General features: G+C 45.1%; 1 protein-coding gene across 9 annotated transcripts in view; it reads left to right on the top strand.

The window, feature by feature from the left end:
• Nucleotides 1–7,693: 7,693 nt before the first annotated feature.
• IWS1 (interacts with SUPT6H, CTD assembly factor 1) overlaps nucleotides 7,694–20,667 on the top strand; it is a 45,640-nt gene continuing 32,666 nt past the window's right edge. For 6 of the 9 annotated variants that reach the window (XR_009453869.1, XR_009453870.1, XM_059704785.1 and 3 more), the window contains exons 1-2: nucleotides 7,694–8,297; nucleotides 10,087–10,202. Coding sequence is in view for 7 of the 9 variants with exons in the window: in XM_059704785.1 (XP_059560768.1) it covers nucleotides 7,709–8,297; nucleotides 10,087–10,202 (705 nt within the window). In the remaining 2 variants the exon portion in view is untranslated. Of the gene's footprint in view, nucleotides 8,495–10,083; nucleotides 10,203–20,667 lie in introns of all 9 variants that reach the window. The other 3 variants (XM_059704790.1, XM_059704788.1, XM_059704787.1) reach the window with 3 other exon arrangements.

The raw sequence follows: 20,667 nt of genomic DNA, 5'->3' as shown, positions 1-20,667 counted from the left end.
CAAATCCACGTGCCAATGTTCAGAGAATGGTGGGCTATCAGGAACAAATCTAGATTGGTCTACAGCAGGGGTGGGCGAACTTTTTGACTCGAGGGCCACAGTGGGTTCTTAAACTGGACCGGAGGGCCGGAACAAAAGCATGGATGGAGTGTTTGTGTGAACTAATATAAATTCAAAGTAAACATCATTATATAAAAGGGTACGGTCTTTTTTTTTTTTTTTTTTTTTAGTTTTATTCATTTCAAACGGGCTGGATCCGGCCCGCGGGCCGTAGTTTGCCCACGGCTGGTCTACAGTGCTATATCCAGATTGCCCAAAATCCTTCCAAGTCAGCCCCACATCTAATGTTTGTGCTGGTGACCACTGTCTGGAGGGTTTGCCTCTCCTCACCCACTGGACAGAGATTTCAAACAGTAAACCCCTGGGCAGGTGCACTGTGAAATGAGGGAAGGGTGCAGAAGTATTGTTTTGGTAAACAGGAGGGAAAGTGAACTTAGAAACCACTGAATGAGTATACATTTTTCTGTTGTAATAAAACAGACTGATAGTTTAATAGGAAAACAAGAATTTCGTTCCATAGACAAACCTAAAATGTAAAGGAATCATGTATAACTATCCTGTGAACATCCTTAGTAGAGAAAAACAACTAAATATATCTCTTTCAGAATAGGTTGGAGACCTGAATTTTCAAGTTTACACTTGCAGAGTAATCAGTTTTATTGATCAACTGCCATATCTCTAAGTTACTGGCATTTGTGGATAAAAAAGACCAGAATCGCACTAGCCTGGTTGGCTCAGTGGATAGAGCATAGGCCTGCGGACTGAAGGGTCCCTGGATGGATTCCAGTCAAGGGCACATGCATGGGTTGCATGCTCGATCCCCAGTAGGGGGCATGCAGGAGGCAGCTGATCAATGATCCTCTCTCATCATAGATGTTTCTATCTCTCTCTCCCTCTTCCTTCCTCTCTGAAATCAATAAAAATATATTTAAGGGGAAAAAAAGACTAGAATCAACTCTAGTCTGGAACAGCCTGGTCACCTCCCCACAACGGGAGGCCAGATTGCGGCTTAGGCCCGCTCCCCAAGGGGAGCAGGGAGCAGGTCTAAGCCATCACTAGGACATCCCCTGAGGGCTCCCAGTATGTGAGAGGGGGCAGGCTGGGCTGAGGGACACCTCCCCCCGCCAGTGCATGAATTTCGTGCACCAGGCCCCTAGTTGTATTATAAAATACTAGTAGAAAAAAAAATTGAACAAAACATATAATGTTAAAATAGAGGGACACCCTTCTCCAATATCTTCCACAAAATTGTCATCTTCACAGCAAGAATTGACATATTTAGCAATATCATCATCACTAATAAAAGCAGACTTAGAACTGGACGCCATTTCGAAGCTTTAGGGCTACAAAATCTGAGTAAACTTCATAAAATCATAGTACCTGTAAAAAATTAGGCAGGTAAATGCCAGTGGTCAATTTTAGAACTACAAACATTCAGCATCATAAGTAATCTGCACTTAGGTGCCATCTGTCAATAAAGAGTGAACTACTAGCATCTAATAGTGACACTGCAGGAGGAGCGTGATCGCGCTCCCCGGCACTCTAGGGGTAAATGGGCTTCCAGGTGAGCCCCAGTTGTATTAAAAACAAATCTGGCACCGGTCCTAATGAGCTGTGAGGCTGGGACGCCAGAGGTAGGCTGCCAGGGTACTTGTTTTGGTTTGTTTCCTCACCAGCAGGGCCCCCTAGTGGCTTAAGCACAAGAAGGAAGTTCAGGCCTTGAAATTTTCCGATTCAACTCCCTCATTTGACGCAGGGGGAAACTGAGACTCCTAGAAGGCTGGCTGCGTGTTCCAGCTCTCCAAGCCCACGGAGCCCGGAACCCAGGGCTCTCAGCCCCTGGTCTGCATCGACACCAGTGCCCAGCTGTTTCTTACATTGTGTGACCTCACGCTCCCCAACATGCTCAGCAAGTTACAGTGTCTCAAAAGGCTGACCAAATAAATCTTGCATTCACTTAGGGAAACCGTCACTCCGGCTATCATCAGTCAAGGGAAGGAGAGTACTGGACTGCTGCAAGTTCATCTCTTCTTCCTCCTTTCTGGTTTTCGTGTCCTTGGTGGGAAAAGCGACCTCCCTTGAGGGTGCCTCTTCCCCTCCGCCCCACCAGCATGGACCACCTGTGCTGGGGTGGGAGAGAGCCATGGGATTGGCAAGATGGCAGTCCTCAAAATTCAAGGCAGCCAAGACGAAGGAAGGCATGTCTGTGCTGCTCTAGCGTTTCTCAATCAGGCCCCGAGGGACAGCCAGCTGGTAAAGGGGCTCTGGGGACTCCCCTGGAGCTGTGTTTGCATTGACAAGCACATTGCTTTCACTAAGACTGTTTATTTCAAAGGTGTGTCCTGCTTCACTAACAAGTTGTTGACCTCTTTTGTACAAACACTTCTTTGCAGCCTTTCGGGTCAGCACGTTGCTGTGTGTCAGTCTGCTTCTCTGTCACTGGAGGCGGACCTGAACCGGGGCCCCCGCAGTGCTCTGTGACCTGCAGGTTCCTGACTTCGCACAGGAAAGTATTCAAAAGCAAGTCTGTACAAAAGCAAACGCAGTTTTATTTAGTTTGAGAGAAAGAGGCCAGAATGAGGGCTCCTTGGGACAGGATTAGGGAGTAAGCCCAGGGCAAACTGCTGCCACCCACTGCTCCCCTGGGGGGGGGGGGGGTGCCGCTGTGAAAGAAGCAAAAATTCATCCCAGCGGACACAGGTGAACTCACCAGTGAGCTGCGTGCCGCAGCCAGTCAGTCCTTAGGATTTTATGTGTTTTCAGGGATGGGCTGTTCTTAAACTTTGTGGTGCCCAATTCTATCTCTGCCTTCTGGTTGGGAGGCGATCTTGTTCGAATATGGTCTATTCTGAAGTGTCATTGCATTCACCTTCCCCAGTTCTCCTTCTACTTGTGGGGTCAATTTTCCTCCATCTTGGATTGATCTGGTTTTGGCTAGCTCTCGCCGTCATAAACAGGAACTGCCAGTCATAAACGGCATCATGTGTGGAGGTGGGGCTCTGGGAGAGGACCAGCAGCTTATCAGCCAGTGAGGCCCATTCCTACTTCCTCGTTCCACTTGTCAGGAACTTTCCCCAGCTTCTTTCTATCCTGCTTTATCTCCACTCTCCAAACCACAAGGCAGTTAGAATCTTTATTATTAAAATTCACTAATTATTCTCTTGTAATGGCAATGTTTATTCCAATCTCTTGCATGGCCATTGTTCTTGTACCTCTGGTGAAATTCAGATCCTTATTAGCACGATTTGCCCTGAATTTCCTTTCATTAAACCTCTTCCTGGAGTTCTGTCCTATTCACCTTGCCTTATTTACACAGTACAATCTCACTCTCCTTAGAAGAGAGCTCAGATCCTAGGGTCTTTTTCATCAAATGGAGAGAAATAAATATTTGTATTTTACATGTTTGGTTCTAGGTCCTGTTAATTCCCTGCTCTGCTGATTCTCACAAAAGCCTGAGAAGATGTCATTCCCACAGCTGAAGGGGAAGGCTTGGATTTTAAAGTTGCACATGGGTATAACTTGCCCACTACACAGGGCAAGTTATACCCATGAATTCTCTTATAAGAAAACTAGAGGCCCTATGCACAAAATTTGTGTGGGGGTGGGTGGGCCCCTCAGCCTGGCCTGCACCCTCTTGCAATCTGGGATCCCTCGCTCCTAACCACCCATCTGCTCCCTCCTTACCACTTGGCTCGCTGCTCCTTAGTGCTGCTGTGGAGGCAGGAGAGGCTCCTGCCACTGCCGCTGCACTCGCCAGCCATGAGCCTGGCTTCTGGCTGAGCAGCACTCCCACTGTGGGAGTGCACTGATCACCAGAGGGAAGCTCCTGCATTGAGCGTCTACCCCGTGACGGTCAGTGCGCATAATAGTGACCCGTAATTCTGGTCATCCAGTCATTCCACCGTAACGGTCGCTGGGCTTTTATATATATAAACTAGAGGCCCGTTGCACGAAGATTTGTGCAATAGGCCTCCCTTCCCCTGGCTGCTGGCACTGGTTTTCCTCTGGCACCTAGGACCCAGGCCTTTGGTCCGGCCGCAGCAGAGAAGCCAAGCCTCTTCAGTCTTCAGTTTTCAGCCTTCACTCCAGCCAGAGCCTTCAGTCTTCACTCTGTGCCTGCATATGCAAATTAACCACCATCTTTGTTGGGCTAATTTGCATAGTCACTCTGATTGGCTGGTGGGCATAGCAGAGTGACACCAATTTGCATGTTTCTCTTTTATTAGTGTAGACTAGAGGCCCGGCGCACAAAAATTTGTGCACTTGGGGGGGGAGGGTTCCCTCAGCCCAGCCTGTGCCCTCTCTCAGTCCGGGACCCCTCGGGGGATGACCACCTGCTGGCTGAGGCCTGCTCCCGGGGGATTGGGCCTAAGATGGCAATCAGACATCCCTCTGGCAGCCTGGCAGCCCTTGGGGATGTCCACTTGCCAGCAGGGAGCAGACCTAAGCTGCAGTCGAACATCCTTAGCACTGCTGAGGAGGCAGGAGAGGCTCCCACCACCACCGCTGTACTGCAGCCATCAGCCTGGCTTGTGGCTGAGCAGAGCTCCCCGATGTGGAAGCACACTGACCACCAGAGGGCAGCTCCTGCATTGAGCGTCTGCCCCCTGGTGGTCAGTGTGTGTCATAGTGACCAGTCATTCCCAGTCTTTCTGCTGTTAGGGTCAGTTTTCATATTACCCTTTTACTATATAGGATAGAGGCCTGGTGCATGGGTGGGGGCTGGCTGGTTTGCCCTGAATGGTGTCCTGGATCAGGGTGGGGGTCCCACTTGGGTGCCTGGCCAGCGTGGGTGAGGGGCTGATGGCTGTTTTCAGGCTGCCCGCACTCTCTTCAGGGTGGGGGTCCCCATTGGGGTGCCTGGCCAGCCTGGATGAGGGGCTGAGGGCTGTTTTCAGGCGGGCCAAGCCTGCAACTGAAGCTCCCAGTCTCTCCTTTTTTTTTTTTTTTAATTCTGGGATTTATTTACCTTCTGTAATTGAAATTTTGTTGTGGCTCTAGCTCCAAGGCCAGCTGGCTGAAAGCAGGTATCTGGGTTTGTTTAGCTTCTATAATTGCAACATTGTTGCTCAGACTGGAGCTCAGAGCCTGGCTGCGGCAGGCGGGGAACCTTGGCTTCCTCCACCACTGGAGCAAGCAAGTCTCATGTTCACTTCAGCTGCGTGGCTGCTAGCCACCATCTTGGTTGGCAGTTAATTTGCATATCACCCTGATTAGCCAATGGGAAGCGTAGCAGAGGTATGGTTAATTACCATGTTTGTCTATTATTAGATAGGGTTAGTATTTCCAGAAAGAAACTACACCTCTTTCTTTCTTCCCTTCCCATGCCCTTTTCTGACGCCTAGAATTTGTTCTGCCAGCATGCAAACGGGTAACGGGTTCAAGGATGATCACAGCTGAGATGTGGCTTGACTCAGAGCACTCTGGGAATTTGCCACAGAGCTGGCATCAAAGAATCTCCATCTCTCAACTCCAAGGTAGGAGGTGGACCTCCCAGGGCACCAAATGAGGCCTTACAGCAGGCTAGGCATGCCTAGAAATTCAGTCCAAGATGTAACTAACTTTGCCAACTAACAAAAGGCCCTATTTCTGCAAGTCTGCACCTCCTGGGGAATCTTTGCTTATACCTCCACTGACCCTCCTCCAACCAAAAGACAAGAAAATTCTCCTCCCTGTCTAAGACAAAAGTAAACAAGTAAGAATATGGATTCTATTCAGGGCATTGCAATAGGGAGTGTGGATGAAAAGGGGCCACATGCTAACCTGACAACCTCAGGGGAGGCCTGCCTGGCAGCCTTGCAAACTCAGAGACCTAAAGTAACAACAAAGGATGGTCTGCAATGAAAACTTTTAAAACTAAAAAGCAGTTTATGGCAGGTAGTCATGTCCTTCATGTCATGTCAGGTATCTTCCCTGACAAGGTTGATCTTTTTTTTTAAAAAAAATATATATTTTATTGATTTTTTACAGAGAGGAAGGGAGAGGGAAAGAGAGTTAGAAACATCAATGAGAGAGAAGCATCCATCAGCTGCCTCCTGCATACCCCCTACCGGGGATGTGCCTGCAACCAAGGTACATGCCCTTGACTAGAATCGAACCCGGGACCCTTAAGTCCGCAGGCTGACGCTCCATCCACTGAGCCAAACCAGTCAGGGCGACAAGGTCGATCTTTACCTTAACTGAGCCTGTCTATTGTCCTTTTGCATCTACCATAACATATACTAATAGCTGGAATGTCAACGTGATTTTCCTTTTCCCGGACCCCTCAAAGCTCAGGCACCGTTCTGCGGAGACCACAAACCCCCTCATGGTTAGTGAGTTCATTGCTGTTAACTATCCTGCACCCACCTGTGTAAAGGAAGTATGTCTATCATTTTTTATCCAATCCCAGAGGTTCCCCTGCTTTGCCTGCCATCCCCCTCCCCCCCATTTTTCACCAATCGATTTCATGTAACCCACTTACTCTTTTGATTATCTATATGTATAAAAGCCTAAGTGACCGGTCGACTGTAGCTACGACGTGCACTGACCACCAGGTGGCAGATGCTCAATGCACAGGCATGGAAACATGGAGCAGACTGATCTCAGAGGGAAGAGGGAGTGGGTAGGGCAGGAAGACATTAACCAAAGATCTTATATGCATACTAGAGGCCCAGTGCATGGATTCGTGTACCAGTGGGGTCCCTTGGCCTGGCCTGTGAGGATTGGGCCGAAGCTGGCAGTCCAACATCCCTGAGGGGTTCCAGATTGCAAGAGGGCGCAGGCCAGGCCGAGGGACCCCACCAGTGCACGAATCCGTGCACCAGGGTTCTAGTAATGTATAAACAAGGTGCAAAGCTGCCATGCTTGCATTTCCTCAATCCGTTTTTGACAGTTTGGCTCAAATAAAATCAAAAAAATTCTTCACCGGTTTGAATGTTTCCTAGTTAACACCAGATAGGAAGATCAGAGCATCTGGGCAGGGTGGCTTTCCTTAGACTGCCAAGGGAGGAAGGGGGGTGGTTTGTGGTTGGGACTGTGTTGCAATCGGAACTTTCAGCCAGGTGATCAGAAATGTCTATCTCTGTCTAGCTCAGCCGTGGGCAAACTACGGCCCGTTTGAAATGAATAAAACTAAAAAAAAAGAAGGCCGTACCCTTTTATGTAATGATGTTTACTTTGAATTTATATTAGTTCACACAAACACTCCATCCATGCTTTTGTTCCAGCCCTCAGATCCGGTTTAAGAACCCATTGTGGCCCTGGAGTCAAAAAGTTTGCCCACCCCTGGTCTAGCTAGTTTCCGGGGAGCAAGAAGTTCTAATCTCAGCTAATCATTCAGAAGGCAGAGGCCAGGAAGTGCGTGTGTGTTGGGGGGGCGGGGGGGGTCTGAGAGCAGCAGGTTCAGAAAAAAGGAAAGGCCTTTGCCTGCCTGCCCTCCTCACGGTAAACCAGGGCCTCTGCACTTGCACTGTCGGGCGCGGAGGGTGCGCCTTACCAGCCGGCAGGAGGAGTGCCCGCAGCAGCCTCCCAGCGCGGGCGGCGCCGTGCTCCCCACCATGCGCTTCTCGGAGCACCGGCAAGTAACCGGCGCAGGCACCCCCTTCAGTCGGGAGCTTCCCGGAAGCGAGCGCCTGTACTTCCTCCTGCTGACAAACGGCTTCTCAAGATGGAGCTTAAGTCGCTAATTAAACAGGACAGAAAGGGGCCTGGAAGGAGTCCTCTTATCAGGTCAGGTAGCGCCGAGTCGCAGCGCCCCGGGCCTGGGCGTAGCAGCACCAGGGAGCCCTGCGCCACGGCCCCGGGGCCGCGGAGGGCGGCGGGGCGGGCGGACGGCGGGAAGAGTGACTGCACGGGGCGGGCCCCGCTTCCCCGGGGAGCAGCTCAGCAGGTCCTCCGCCATGGCGCGAGCACAGCCCGCGGCCGCTCTCCCACCGGCACGGGTCGGGGCAGCCACCGCGGAGGGCCCGAGCTCCCACACCTCCTGCGGCCCCTTCCGTCGGGGCGCGCGTCCTGCTCGCTGCGCCTTCCCATTGGCCGGCGGAGGGACGGCCCCTGCGCGCTGCGCCTTCCTATTGGTCGGTGGAGGGACGGCGCCTGCGCGCTGCGCCTTCCCATTGGCCGGCGGAGGGACGGCGCCTGCGCGCTGAGCCCCGCTGAGGGGCGGAAGCAGACGCCATTGCGACCCCGAGGTGCTTCTGGGAAGTGGAGCGGCGGCGCGCACGCTGCCTCCCGCCGGCCGGCGGCCCTCTTGGCGGGCGCGTAGGCCGAGTCCTGCTCTCCGCACCCTCCGGCCCCCGGGCGGGCGGGAACCTCCGCGCCCCGGACCGCGCCATCGGGGTGGCGGGGGGCGGTCACTCCGCCGGGAAGGAGGTGACGGGGCGGCGCGGGCGCGGACACTCCCGCCGGGGGCCGCCTGCCATGGACCCGGATTATTACCGCGGCGACCAGTCAGGTGGGGCCGGGCCTGGCCGGGCGGGGGCGCGGGAGGAGGGAGAGCTGTCTTCCGGGTCCGCGAAGGTTTGGGGGAGAGGGGAGCCCCTTCCGTGGACAGCGTCAGGGTTCGCTGTGCCGGGCCCGGGGGCGCGGGGCCGGCTCCGAGCGGTGGCGGGCGGGCCGGGCTTCCCCGCAGCCCTGGGCTCCAGGCCGGGAAGCCGAGGCCCTGGTCTGAGTGTCTGGGCGTCCCGTTTCCCGCATCTTCTCCGGGGTCCTCCCCGCGGTGCCGGCCGGGGCGCCGGACCTGGGGGGAAACGCGACGTGGGCTGGGCCTTTGTGCCGGTCCCGTGGCTGTCCCCTGTCCCAGCGCTTCAGTAATTCCCGGCCCTGACCGAACCGCCTTCCTGTTCTGAGTTGGGAGAATAGTTAAGACGACAAACGCTTGGCTAAGCATGCACTGCTGCTTTTCTGTAAATGTTTTCAAAATAGTTTTTCAGCTCATTTGTGGTTTCACACGGTTGCTTAGGTAAGCAGTTGTATGTAATACCTGTACAGCGATGAGGTGCTGACGGCATGCAGAATCGCAGTTCCTAGCCTTAGGTCCTTTTTTTGGTGTTGATCTCCCCGGTCCCGCTCTCCCGTTGCTCCATTTGTAGGCGTTTGTGCGGCCGCCTCTTGCGGGAGGACAGGCTGCATCCTCAGCGCCCTCTTCTCCCCCTGCCCTCACTGTTCAGTGTTAAATTTCCAAGTTACCGGTTTTATTATGACAACATACTCTTTACTCTTAGGCTGAGTAGCTCTTTATATGATAGTGATTCCACTCTTATGCAACTTTTTTGTTTTCCTGTAGGTGACTGCTTCATTTAAAAAGATTCATTTTTATTTTTACTAAACTTCCAACCAAGTCTTCCCATATCCTGCAACAGCCCTAAATTCCTCTCCATACACTTTTAATTTCTGTTTTTAAAGCATCGGTTAAAGGGAGGTAGCAGCTCATTGACACCATTTTGTGATCGCATAGTACATGTTTGTTTAAGGAGATCCCCTGCTACTGCACTGCAGTTCCGTGAGCTCTTCATCCTAAGCACATGCTGGGCACCGGGCACCGGGCACCAGGCACCAGGCAGTGCAGGGCACCAGGCAGTGCAGGGCGCCAGCACTCCCCAGGGAACCCGCATCCCTGCTGTGGTGGCGCTTGCATTCAAGTGAGGGAAGAGCCACGTTAAACCCATGACATGATAAATCCTGCAGCCCATTAGGAGGTGGTAAGTAAGTGCTGCGATCACAATAGACTGGGTGATCAAGGAAGTTGAAATAGTTACAGAGCACACTGTTACTTAGAGGTTGTTGACTTGGTCCTTAGTTATGTTTCTTAAGCTTCACATTCTTTTTAGGGTGTATTTTTTCTGCCGTATGTGTCACAGTCCATGGGATGATTGTTGTTATTTCTATGAGTGTGATACCCTTGCCTTGTTTACAACATTAGCATCATTAGTTATGCTTCACCGGTGGTCCCCTTCCTCGTATGTTATTCTTGACTCATCGTGTTCATTACACCTGTAGATGTCATCCATCTCACACCTGAAGTGGTTTTGTTTTATTTTTAAGCAGATGATGGTGGCGCTACCCCAGTGCAGGATGAACGGGACTCAGGGTCAGACGTTGAGGAGGATGTAAATGAGCAGCACTCTGGATCAGACACGGGAAGTGTAGACCGTCACTCAGAGGTATTGGCGACACGACTTCCGGGGCGCTTTTCCCTCGCGTTCTGTGAGACCTGTCTTATGTTGGAGTTGTAGAGACCCTGTCACCAGGTTTGGGCTTCAAACCCTGGGCGCAGAATTGTAAGTTTATAGAGAACTGCTTTAGCAATAAGTAGGGATAGTCTGTTATTTACAAAATCACAGGGAATTAAGTTCTGATTGGGTCCCATTTCAGATATTAGGCAGTTCTTGGCAGTTTTTGGTTGAGAAAATAGGCCAGGCTTTTGATACTTGACTATGCTTCCCCATTCCCAAAATGATGTCGTACTGGAGCAATGAACATTTGCAAACTGAAGATATTCCTATTGAAATCGAAAGTTTGAGGGCTATCACCCTGCAAAAATTATATCAGAATTTGGCTTTAAGCTGTTCCAATGTATGAAATAACAAAGCACATGTCATTTAAAAAGCTGTTGTTGCTTAGTAATACAGAGTTGTACTGGATTTTGTGTATAGTATTTCAACATATTTGGCCTATTACATATTTTTTCTATTTAGTTAGTGCTAATTTAATTTATTTCAACAGTATTCTGTAGTATTGAGAGTAAAAGTTTTTTGTTAAACTCATTCCTAACTTTTATTATTTTTTTACTTATTGATTGTTTTGAAGAGAGACATCTCATTGTTGTTCCACTTGTTTATGCATTCATTGGTTGATTCTTGTATGTGCCCTGACTGGGGCTTGAACTCATAACCTTGGCATATTGGGATGATGTTCTAAGCAACTGAGCTACCAGGCCCGGGCCAGACATATTTTTTTAACTGTTTAATTTGCTTCCCTGGTTGTATCATCTGTATTGCACAATGTTAACAAAATAAAGCTGGGATACTTTTCAATAAGTCAACTATGAGTTTTGGTAAACACAAACTGAAACAAACACATGGGAATGATAAAGATGGCCAAATTTTCTTTTAAGAACTGATAGTCCATATATTTTGCTTGATTATGCATGTGCAGAAAATTGTCCAGTTTTTTTTAAGTGGTAGGTCTAATGGTTAGAGATCGTATTATTGACTCTGTTCTTTGACATGTCGTTAGTATATTCATATATTCAGTAAATATTTATTCAGCACCTGTTGTGTCTGGCTCTTTGGACAATCAGTGACTAAATGAGGTCCCACTTTTTAAAATTATATAGTTGGTTGGCAGATGATAAACACTATAGAGAAAGGTAGAACAGAGTGAAGGGTGCCAGGAGGAAGGGCAGGTTTTGGTGTTAAGTAGGGAGGTACAGGAGGCCTTATTAAGAAAGTGACGTTTGAATCAAGACCTGAAGGAGGGTGAGGGAAGAGCCACTTGGCCATGTGGGGGAAGAACATCCCTAAGATGGGACTGTGCTTGATGTCTTCAAGGGATCCCCTGGAGCTAGCGTGGCTAGTGAGGAGTCAGGAAGCAGGTATGATCAGAAAGCTAAATGGACTGGGAGAAAGGCTTATATCACTCATTTTTTTTTAATACTCAAACACTTACACTAAATTCTAATTAATGTGTTATTTGATAGGTAGACATTACTTGATAATGTGAATATTGTAGTATATTTAGTATGTAATATCAGAAGTTTCTTTGGCAAACAGTAGCAGGAGCTCTATGGTGGCCTCATGATTCAGTTATAACCATCAAAAGGCTTACCTTTTAGAACCTTAAACTACTAGTTTGTAATGAGATGGATTCTAAATAATAAATGTGCATGTTGTCAGAATTTGGAAATTTTAAATACTTAAAGAGAAAATTAAATTACCATACTCCTATTACAGAAATGACTGTTAACTTTTTTATATTATTTCTCTTGCATTTTATTCTCCCTCATGTATATAATAGGTGTATTTGTTTTAACTTAAGATTTTATTATGTATTGTATCTATATATTTTTGTCTTCTCTTCTGATTATACCTTAAGTATTTCCCCATGTCATTAAATGTTCTCACTAGCATAATTTTTAATAATATGATGTACCATTACTTACTTATTCAATAATTTTCTAATTTTTTTTTACATTTAGACTATTTAGTCATTATAAGTGGAGCTGCTATGGACATTTTTGAACATAAACATTTGTCCTTTTCTAAAAAAAAATTTTTTTGTTACTTACAAATCTGCCAGGAGAGTTAACCAGAATAGAGAGGCTAAGATATCTCAAAGCTTTTCTTAGATATTTCCCTCCGGAAGCGTTATCCTAATTTGCTGTACTACTAGTTAGTAGTTTGCGAGTGCCAATTGTACTCCTAAGTGTTGAGTTCTGGATTAATGTTCTTTTGCCTTTTTAAAATGGCTTCTAAAGAGAGATCGTGGATTGTTTTTTAGAAGCTAATAGGATGTTAAAGGAGTACAGTTATATTAAAGTGAACAGTGCAGATTACAGGGCCCAACCCTAAAAGATGTGTATTATTTCCTATTGGTGTCTTAGAGTGTGACACAAATTTTGTGGCTTAAACAACAAATATTTGCCTGTGACTGGCTGTGGCTCAGTTGGTCCCATGCACCCAAAGGTCGCAGGTATGACTTCCCGTCAGGGCACATGCCCAGGTTGCTGGTTCGGTTCCTGGTTAGGTTGTGTACAGGAGGCAACCTAACGATGTTTCTCTCTCACATGGATGTTTCCCTCCCCCCCTCCCCTTTCTCTCACCCAAGGTTATTTTTTCCATTGATTTTTATGGAAGGGAGGGAGGGGGAGAGAGAGAGAAAGAGAGAGACATCAATTGGTTGCCTCCCACATGTGCTGGCACCCTGGGCCGGGGTCAAACTTGCAACCTAGGTATATGCCCCCTGATTGGGAATCAAACCCGCAACCTTTCAGTCCATGGGCCAACGCTCTAACCACTGAGCAAAACAGAGCAGATCCTTTATTTTTTAATTGGGCTCTGTGTTTTTTTATTATTGAGTTGTAAGAGTTGTGTTTTTTTTTTCTAAGTTTGGATACAAGCCCCTTATTAGATGACTGATTGGCAAATATTTGCATAGTGTGATTTGTCTTTTCACGTTGGTGTCCTTTAAAGCACTAGAGTTTTAAATTTGAAGTCCACTTTATCCAATTTTTCTTTTATTGCTTATGTTTTTAGTGACATCTCTACCAATCCTTTTCCAAATCCAGGCATCAAGATTTACCCCTCTGTTTTAAGAATTTTATAGTTTTAGCTCTTACATTTAGGTATTTGATCCATTTTGAATTGATTTTTTATATACTTATATATACTTATATGTACTTCGAGATAAGGATCCAATTGTACACCTGAAACCTATATCGTTTTATTATCCAATGTCACCCCAATAAATGTAATAAAAATTAAATTAATTTTAAATTTAGATGGTAAAAAAAATCTGTTGATCATAGGGTGTATGGGTTTATTTCTGGACTTTCAATTCTAATCCATTCAAATCTACGTCTATCTTTGTGCCATGGTGCCGGGGTCCAACCCCAGCAGGTCCAGGGGTCCCCAAAGGTGTGGACAGAGTCGGCGAAGAAGGAATGACACGGAGACAGCATTCAGTTGATCAGCAGCCTAGCCAGGATCTCCAGCCAAGTTCTGGTCTGGATCTCCAGAGAGGTTCTGCTTCAGATCTCCAGCCAGGTTCAGTCACCAGGTTCTAGTCAGGTTCTCTTGCCATGTTCTATAGTCAGGTTCAGTCCAGGATCTATTGCCATGTTCTCTCCAGCGAAGTTCTTCTGTCTCCAGGCTCCGTGTAGGTTCTGTCTTCTGAATTCTCTCTGTTGTTGTCTTGTTGCATCTGTATTTATACCAGTTGATTCCAATCCTATCAATCTCTATTCCAAAGGTTTGGACGTTTCTTATCTCCATTCCAGGGAGTAAAGATTATGTAGCTTAAGCATGATTGTTCATAGTTAAAGTGATTAATTACCCGCCTGGCACTTAGTTGAGGGGTTTTATTCCCTCCCTAACTTCAGGGGAAAATCCCTACCTGGGGAAACAACCTTTCTCGGAGAGGTGACCTTGGTTAAAACACAGCGCCAAGAAGGTGAGCAAACATATTAAGAACCGTATGCCATATATGCCAGGTCCCTTGAAACAGCAAGGATGGACCGGCTCCCGGCACCATGGTGCTTTGAGTATGTTTTGATGTTAGGAAGTGTGAGTCCCACTTTTTTCCAAGATTGTTTTGTCTGTTCTGGGTCCTTGCAATTACATATGTACTTTAGAATCAACTTGTCAGTTTCTGCAAAGAAGTTAGCTGGGATTTTGGTAGGATTGTTCTAAATTCGTAGAGCAGTTTGTGTAAGTGATGTCATCTTGACAGTATGAGGTCCCTTGATCCATAATATGGGACGTCTTTTTATTTAGGTCTGTAATTTGTTTCAACAATAATTTTTAGTTTTCCATGTACAAATGTTGCATTTCTCTGTTAAATTTGTCCGTAAGTATGTTATTTTCTTTAATGTTTATTAGTAGTAAGTGGACTTGTTTTATGAATTTTATATTTAGATTGTTCCCAAACATTTTTCATACTATTAATTCTAATTTACTTCATCGTGGTCTTGAGGTTTGTTTTATGGCCTAGTGTATGGTTCATCTGGAGATGTTCCATATGTACTTAAGAAATTCATATATTCTGTCTTTGAATCTATAATGTGTCTCCTGTGATCAACATATAGTTGGATCATTTCTTTAATCAAATCTGTCTCCTGATTGGCTTGCTAAGTTCATTCATGGGTAATGTTATTGAAAGAGTTGGAGTGTGCCAGTTACTTTGTTTTCTATATGTCTTGTGTCTTTTTGTTGTTAACCTGTTCTTCCTTTACATCGTCATTAAGTGAATATTTTCTAATGTAGCATTTACATTTTTTTTAGGTCAAATTTCTTTTTATCATAGCAAAATAAGAGAGTCTTTAAGTTAGTGTAATTCACTTAGTTATTGAATTTTGTACTGGACAAATCAGCTTATCCATTGTGCTTTGGGAATACTCAGTCATCTTAAAAAGGTTCAGCCTTGCCAGTGTGGCTCAGTGATTGAGCAACGACCCATGAACCAAGAGGTCCGGGTTCAATTCTCAGTGGAGGCATATGCCCAGGTTGGAGGCTCAATCCCCACTGGGGTGTTCAGAAAGCAGCCAGTTGATATCTGTCTCTCTCTCATGGGTGTTTCTACCTCTCTATTCCTCTCCCTTCCTCTCACTCTAAAATCAATAGAAACATATTTTTTAAAAGGTTCAAGTCTTTTTTGAGGGGGAAAGACATGACATATATGCAAATTTTTTTCCAACTTTACTGAGATATGATTAACACTAGATTGCCCAAGGAAGTCATTTTGACTGTTTTTTAATTTCAATTAGAAAGACAATTATGTATATAAGGACACAATGTCTTAGAATTTTGTGACTTTTTGTACAACATACAAATGCGTTTATTAATAATTGTAGTTACCTCCCCCTCCTTCATTTCCGGTATATATATGTTATACCTATATTGCCCAAAAGCAGTCATTTTGACTGCTTGGGGAAATTATGATTCTTATTATTGAACTAGGGGCCCAGTGCATGAAATTCGTGCACTGGGTGTGTGTTGGGGGGGAGTGTCCCTCAGCCCAGCCTGCCCCCTCTCACATACTGGGAGCCCTCAGGCGTTGACCCCCATCACCCTCCAATCGCAGGATCGGCCCCTTGCCCAGGCCTGACGCCTCTGGCCTAGGCGTTCGGCCCGGGCAGCGGGGACCCGCAGCTGCAGCGGCCCCACGATCGTGGGCTCCGCTTTAGGCCCAGGCAAGGGACCCCTAGCTCCTGGGACTGCCAGCTTCGACTGTGCCCAGCTCCCATCGCTGGCTCCACCCCTACTTCCTGCTATCACTGGCCAGGGCGGCAAAGGCACCTGATTCTCCGATCATGGCTGGGGGGCAGGGCAAAGGCAGCCCCAGGGCCGCCTTTGCCCTGCCCCCCAGCTCTTAGCTCCCCCCTGGGTTTCCGATCACTGTCAGTGGCAGGGGGCTTCTTCCTGCTTTCCCTTTCGCCTCCCTGCATTGTGCCTACATATGCAAATTAACCGCCATCTTGTTGGCAGTTAACTGCCATCTCAGTTGGCAGTTAATTTGCATATAGCCCTGATTAGCCAATGAAAAGGGTAGCTCGTACGCCAATTACCATTTTTCTCTTTTATTAGTGTTGATTGAGTAAATTTCTTATATGACCAGTTCGGCCCTGTATTGAAATAACAGTTTTCATTTTTTTTTCCGATTACCGTCACATGGTAACATACAAGTACATGATAAATTGTCAATACTTGATAAGTTGCAGTTGCTCAATAAGCTAAACTAGTACTTGTTATTCGAATCTTTATGCAGTGATACTTGTTCTAATAAGTTGTTTATTTTATTTCTTTTGCGCCCTAAATTCATGAAAGAAATGTCGAATAGAAGTGAGTTATTGGAAAAGCAAAGGAACATAAGTGAAGAGTGCTCCGATATTATTCTTTCACAATGCAGTCATTTTGACTGCTTTTGGGCAATATAGGTATATACTAAATTTCAGTCTTTCTAGTGTTAACAAGAGTATAAGATACTTAAAGTGTGAAAGATCAGACAGAGGCCTAAAACCAGGATTACAGGCTTTATTAGAGGAAAAGCACCTGCCGGGCTGCCTCACAAGGGGAGGACAGCAGCACGTGCAGGGGTGATTGGTGGCTTACTGCATTGTCCATATAGGACAAGGGCTTGGGGTATTTGGCAGGTGTGGATTGGTGGTCCAATGTATAGTCCATACAAGGTACCTGGTTAGTCACTCAGGTATTTCTGGGCTGCAGGTTACGTCATACCCCGCCCACCAGTTGGGGGAAGGGAGGATCTATCAAAGTGTACATTGTGATATTTGATATACATACACATTGTCAAAGGATTCCTTCCGTCTGGTTAATACATTCATCACCTCACATACTTACCTGTGTGTGTGTGTGTGTGTGTGTGTGTGTGTGTGTACATTTAAGTTCTGTTTTCTTAGAAATTTTCTATTATACAACACAGTGTTATCAACTATAGTAACCATGTTACACATTAGGTCCCAAGACCTTACTCCCCTTCAGGCTAAAGTTTGTATCCTTCTACCATCTCCTCCCTATTTCCCCCACCCTCCATCCCCTGGCAACCACTTTTCTACTATCAGTTCTCTGCTTTTGACTTCTTTTTTATATCCCACATATAAGCATATCAATGTAGTATTTGTTTTTCCCTTTCTGGCTTATTTCACTTAGCTTAATGCCCTCATGCTCCATCCTTGTTGTTAAAATAGGTAAGGTTTTCTTCTTTTTTTTGGCTGAACCTTCCATTGTATATATGTATATACCACATCTTATCCATTCATCGGTTGATAGACACAAGTTGTTTCCGTTTCTTGACTAGTGAATAATGCTGCAGGAAACATGGGAATACGGGTAGCTCTTCGATACCCTGTTTTCAGTTCCTTAGGGTATATATCCAGGAGTTGGATTGCTGGATTTTTTTTTTTTAATAGATTTTTATTGATTTCGGAAAGGAAGAGAGAAATAGAAACATCAATGATGAAAGATAATTATTGATCAGCTGCCTTCTGCATGACCCCTATGGGGGATTGAGTCTGCAACCCAGGCTTATGCCCTGACAGGGAATTGAACCATGACCTCTGGTTCATAGGTCAACACAATTTTTTGAGGAACTTCTACATTATTTTCCATAGTGACTGTCCCAATTTACATTCTTATCCTCTTGTTATCTTGCATTTTTTATGATATTCATTCTAACAGGTTTGAGGTGATCTCTCATTGTGATTTTGATTTGCATTTCCCTAATGATTGCTGATGTTGAGCACATTTTCATGTACCTGTTGGCTATTTGTATGTCTTTGAGAAAATATTCAGCTCCTCTGCCCATTTTTTAATCAGATTGCTTATTTTTTTCTGTTGAGTTGTGTGGTTTTCATATCTATTTTGGTTATGGATCCCTTGTCAGATATATTATTTGCAAATATTTTCTTCCATTCGTTATGTTGCCTTTTTATTTTGTTGATGATTTCCTTTGCTGTGCAGAAACTTTGTAGTTTGCTGTCTTCCCACGTGTTTATTGCGTGTATTGCCTTAGCTTTGGGTGTTTAATCCCAAAAAATTGCCAAGATGTTGTCAAGGAGCTTACCTGTTGTCTTCTTCTAGGAGTTTTACAGCTTTAGGTCTTAAATTCAAGTTTTCAGGTCATTTTTAGTTGATCTCTGTGTGTGTGGCTGCCCAGTTTTCCCAATACCATTCAAGAAACTGTAGTTTCCCCACTGTATATTCTTGCCTCCTTTGTCATAAAATAATTGGCCATATATGCATGGGTTTATTTTTGGGCTGTCTATTCTGTTCCGTTGATCTTTGTTCCTGTTTTTATGCCAGTACCATGCTGTTTTGGTTACTATAACTTTTTAATATAGTTTGAAAGCAGGAAGTGTGATCCCTTCAGTGTTGTTCTTAAGATTGTTTTGGCTGTTTATGGTGTGATGTGGTTCCATGAAAATTTTAGGATTGTTTTATTCCTGTGAAAAAAAATGCCATTGGAATTTTGATAGGGATTGTATTGAATCTATAGGTTGCTTGGTAATGTGGACATTTTAACAGTCTTAGTTCTTCATCCATGAGCATGAATATCTTTTCATTTATTTATGTGTTCAATTTCTTTCACCAGTCTTATGGTTTTCAGTGTACAGCTCTTTCACTTCTTTGATTAAATTTATTTCTAAGAATATTCTTTTTGGTGCAGTTGTAAATGAGATTGTTGGATTTTGTGTATTGATTTTGTATCCCTAAACAGTACTGAATTGTTTATTAGTTCTAACAGTTTTTTGGTAGAGTCTTTAGGCTTTTCTGTATGTCCTATGTCATTGGGAAATGGTGACAGTTTTACTTCTTCCTTTACATTTTGGAAGGTTGTTAATTCTTTTTCTTGCCTAATGGCTCTGTCGAGGACTTTCAGTACCAGATAGTGAATAAAAGTGGAGAGAGTGAGCATCCTTGTTGTACCTGCCTGATCTTAGAATAAAATCTTTCAGCCTGACTGGTTGAGCATCGACCTATGAACCAGGAGGTCATGCTTCAATTCCCGGTCACAGCACATGCCCAGGTTGCTGGCTTGATCCCCGGTAGGAGGCATGAAGGAGGCAGCCCATCAGTGATTCCCATCATTGATGTTTCTCTCTCTCTCTCTCCCTTCTTCTCTGAAATCAATTATGTTGAGGCACCATTCCCTCTGTACCCAGTTTGTGGAGTTTTTATCATGCATGGATGTTGAATTTTGTCAAATGCCTTTTCTGCATCTGTTGAGATAATATTATTTTTATCTTTCATTTTATTAGTGTAGTGTGCCACATTGACTGGTTTGTAGAAGTTGAATCACCCTTGAATCTCTGGAATAAATCCCATTATATCATGGCGTATGATCCTTTGTTGGATTAGGTTTGTTGAGGATTTTTGCATCTATTTCATCAGGAATATTGGCCTATAGTTTTCTTGTCATGTCCTTGTATGGTAGCTTTGGAATCTGAGTAATGCTGGCCTCATAAAATGAGTTTGGATGTGTAACTTTCTCGTATCTTTTGGAAGGATCGGTATTAATTCTTTAAATGTTTGGTAAAATTCAGCAGCCATCTATTCCTGGACTTGTTGGAATGTTTTTGGTAACTGATTCAATTTCCTTACTGGTAATTAGTCTGTTCCACTTTCTCTTTCTTCATGATTCAGTCTTACTAGGTTGTGTGTCTCTAAGAACGTATTCATTTCTTCTGTGTTGTTCAATTTGTTGGGCTACAATTGTTCTTACTCTCTTAAGGTTCTTTTATTTGTGTGGTATCAATTATAATATCTTTTGTTTATAATTTTGACTTTCTAGTGGTTTGTAAGTTTTATTGATTTTTTCTATTGACCTTTTTGTCTCTATTTCATTTATTTCTGCTCTGATCTTTGTTATTTCTTTCTTTTTAAAAAAAATATATTTTACTGATTTTTTTTTTTTTTACAGAGAGGAAGGGAGAGGGATAGAGAGTTAGAAACATCGATGAGAGAGAAACATCGATCAGCTGCCTCCTGCACACCCCCTACTGAGGATGTGCCCGCAACCAATGTACATGCCCTTGACCGGAATCGAACCCAGGACCCCTCAGTCCACAGGCCGACGCTCTATCCACTGGGCCAAACTGGCTAGGGCTGGTCTTTGTTATTTCAATCTTCCTTTGTTGCTGTTGTTTCTAGTTCATTGGGGAGTAAAGTTTGGTTGTCTGAGATCTTTTTCTTGATGTAGGCATTTATCACTGTAACCTTCCCTGTTAAAACTGCTTTTGCAATGTCCATACGTTTTGATGTGTTGTATTTTCATTTTCATATGCCTCAAGATATATTTTCATTTTTTTTTTGACCCATTGGTAGTTTAGTAGCATGATCTATCTGTTGTTGAAATGAGGTATTGAAGTCCTCTACTATTATTGTATTGCTG

The sequence above is a fragment of the Myotis daubentonii genome, chromosome 7 (assembly GCF_963259705.1).
Source record: "Myotis daubentonii chromosome 7, mMyoDau2.1, whole genome shotgun sequence".
NCBI classification, from domain to species: domain Eukaryota; kingdom Metazoa; phylum Chordata; class Mammalia; order Chiroptera; family Vespertilionidae; genus Myotis; species Myotis daubentonii.
This window is presented reverse-complemented; position numbering and strand designations above follow the sequence as displayed.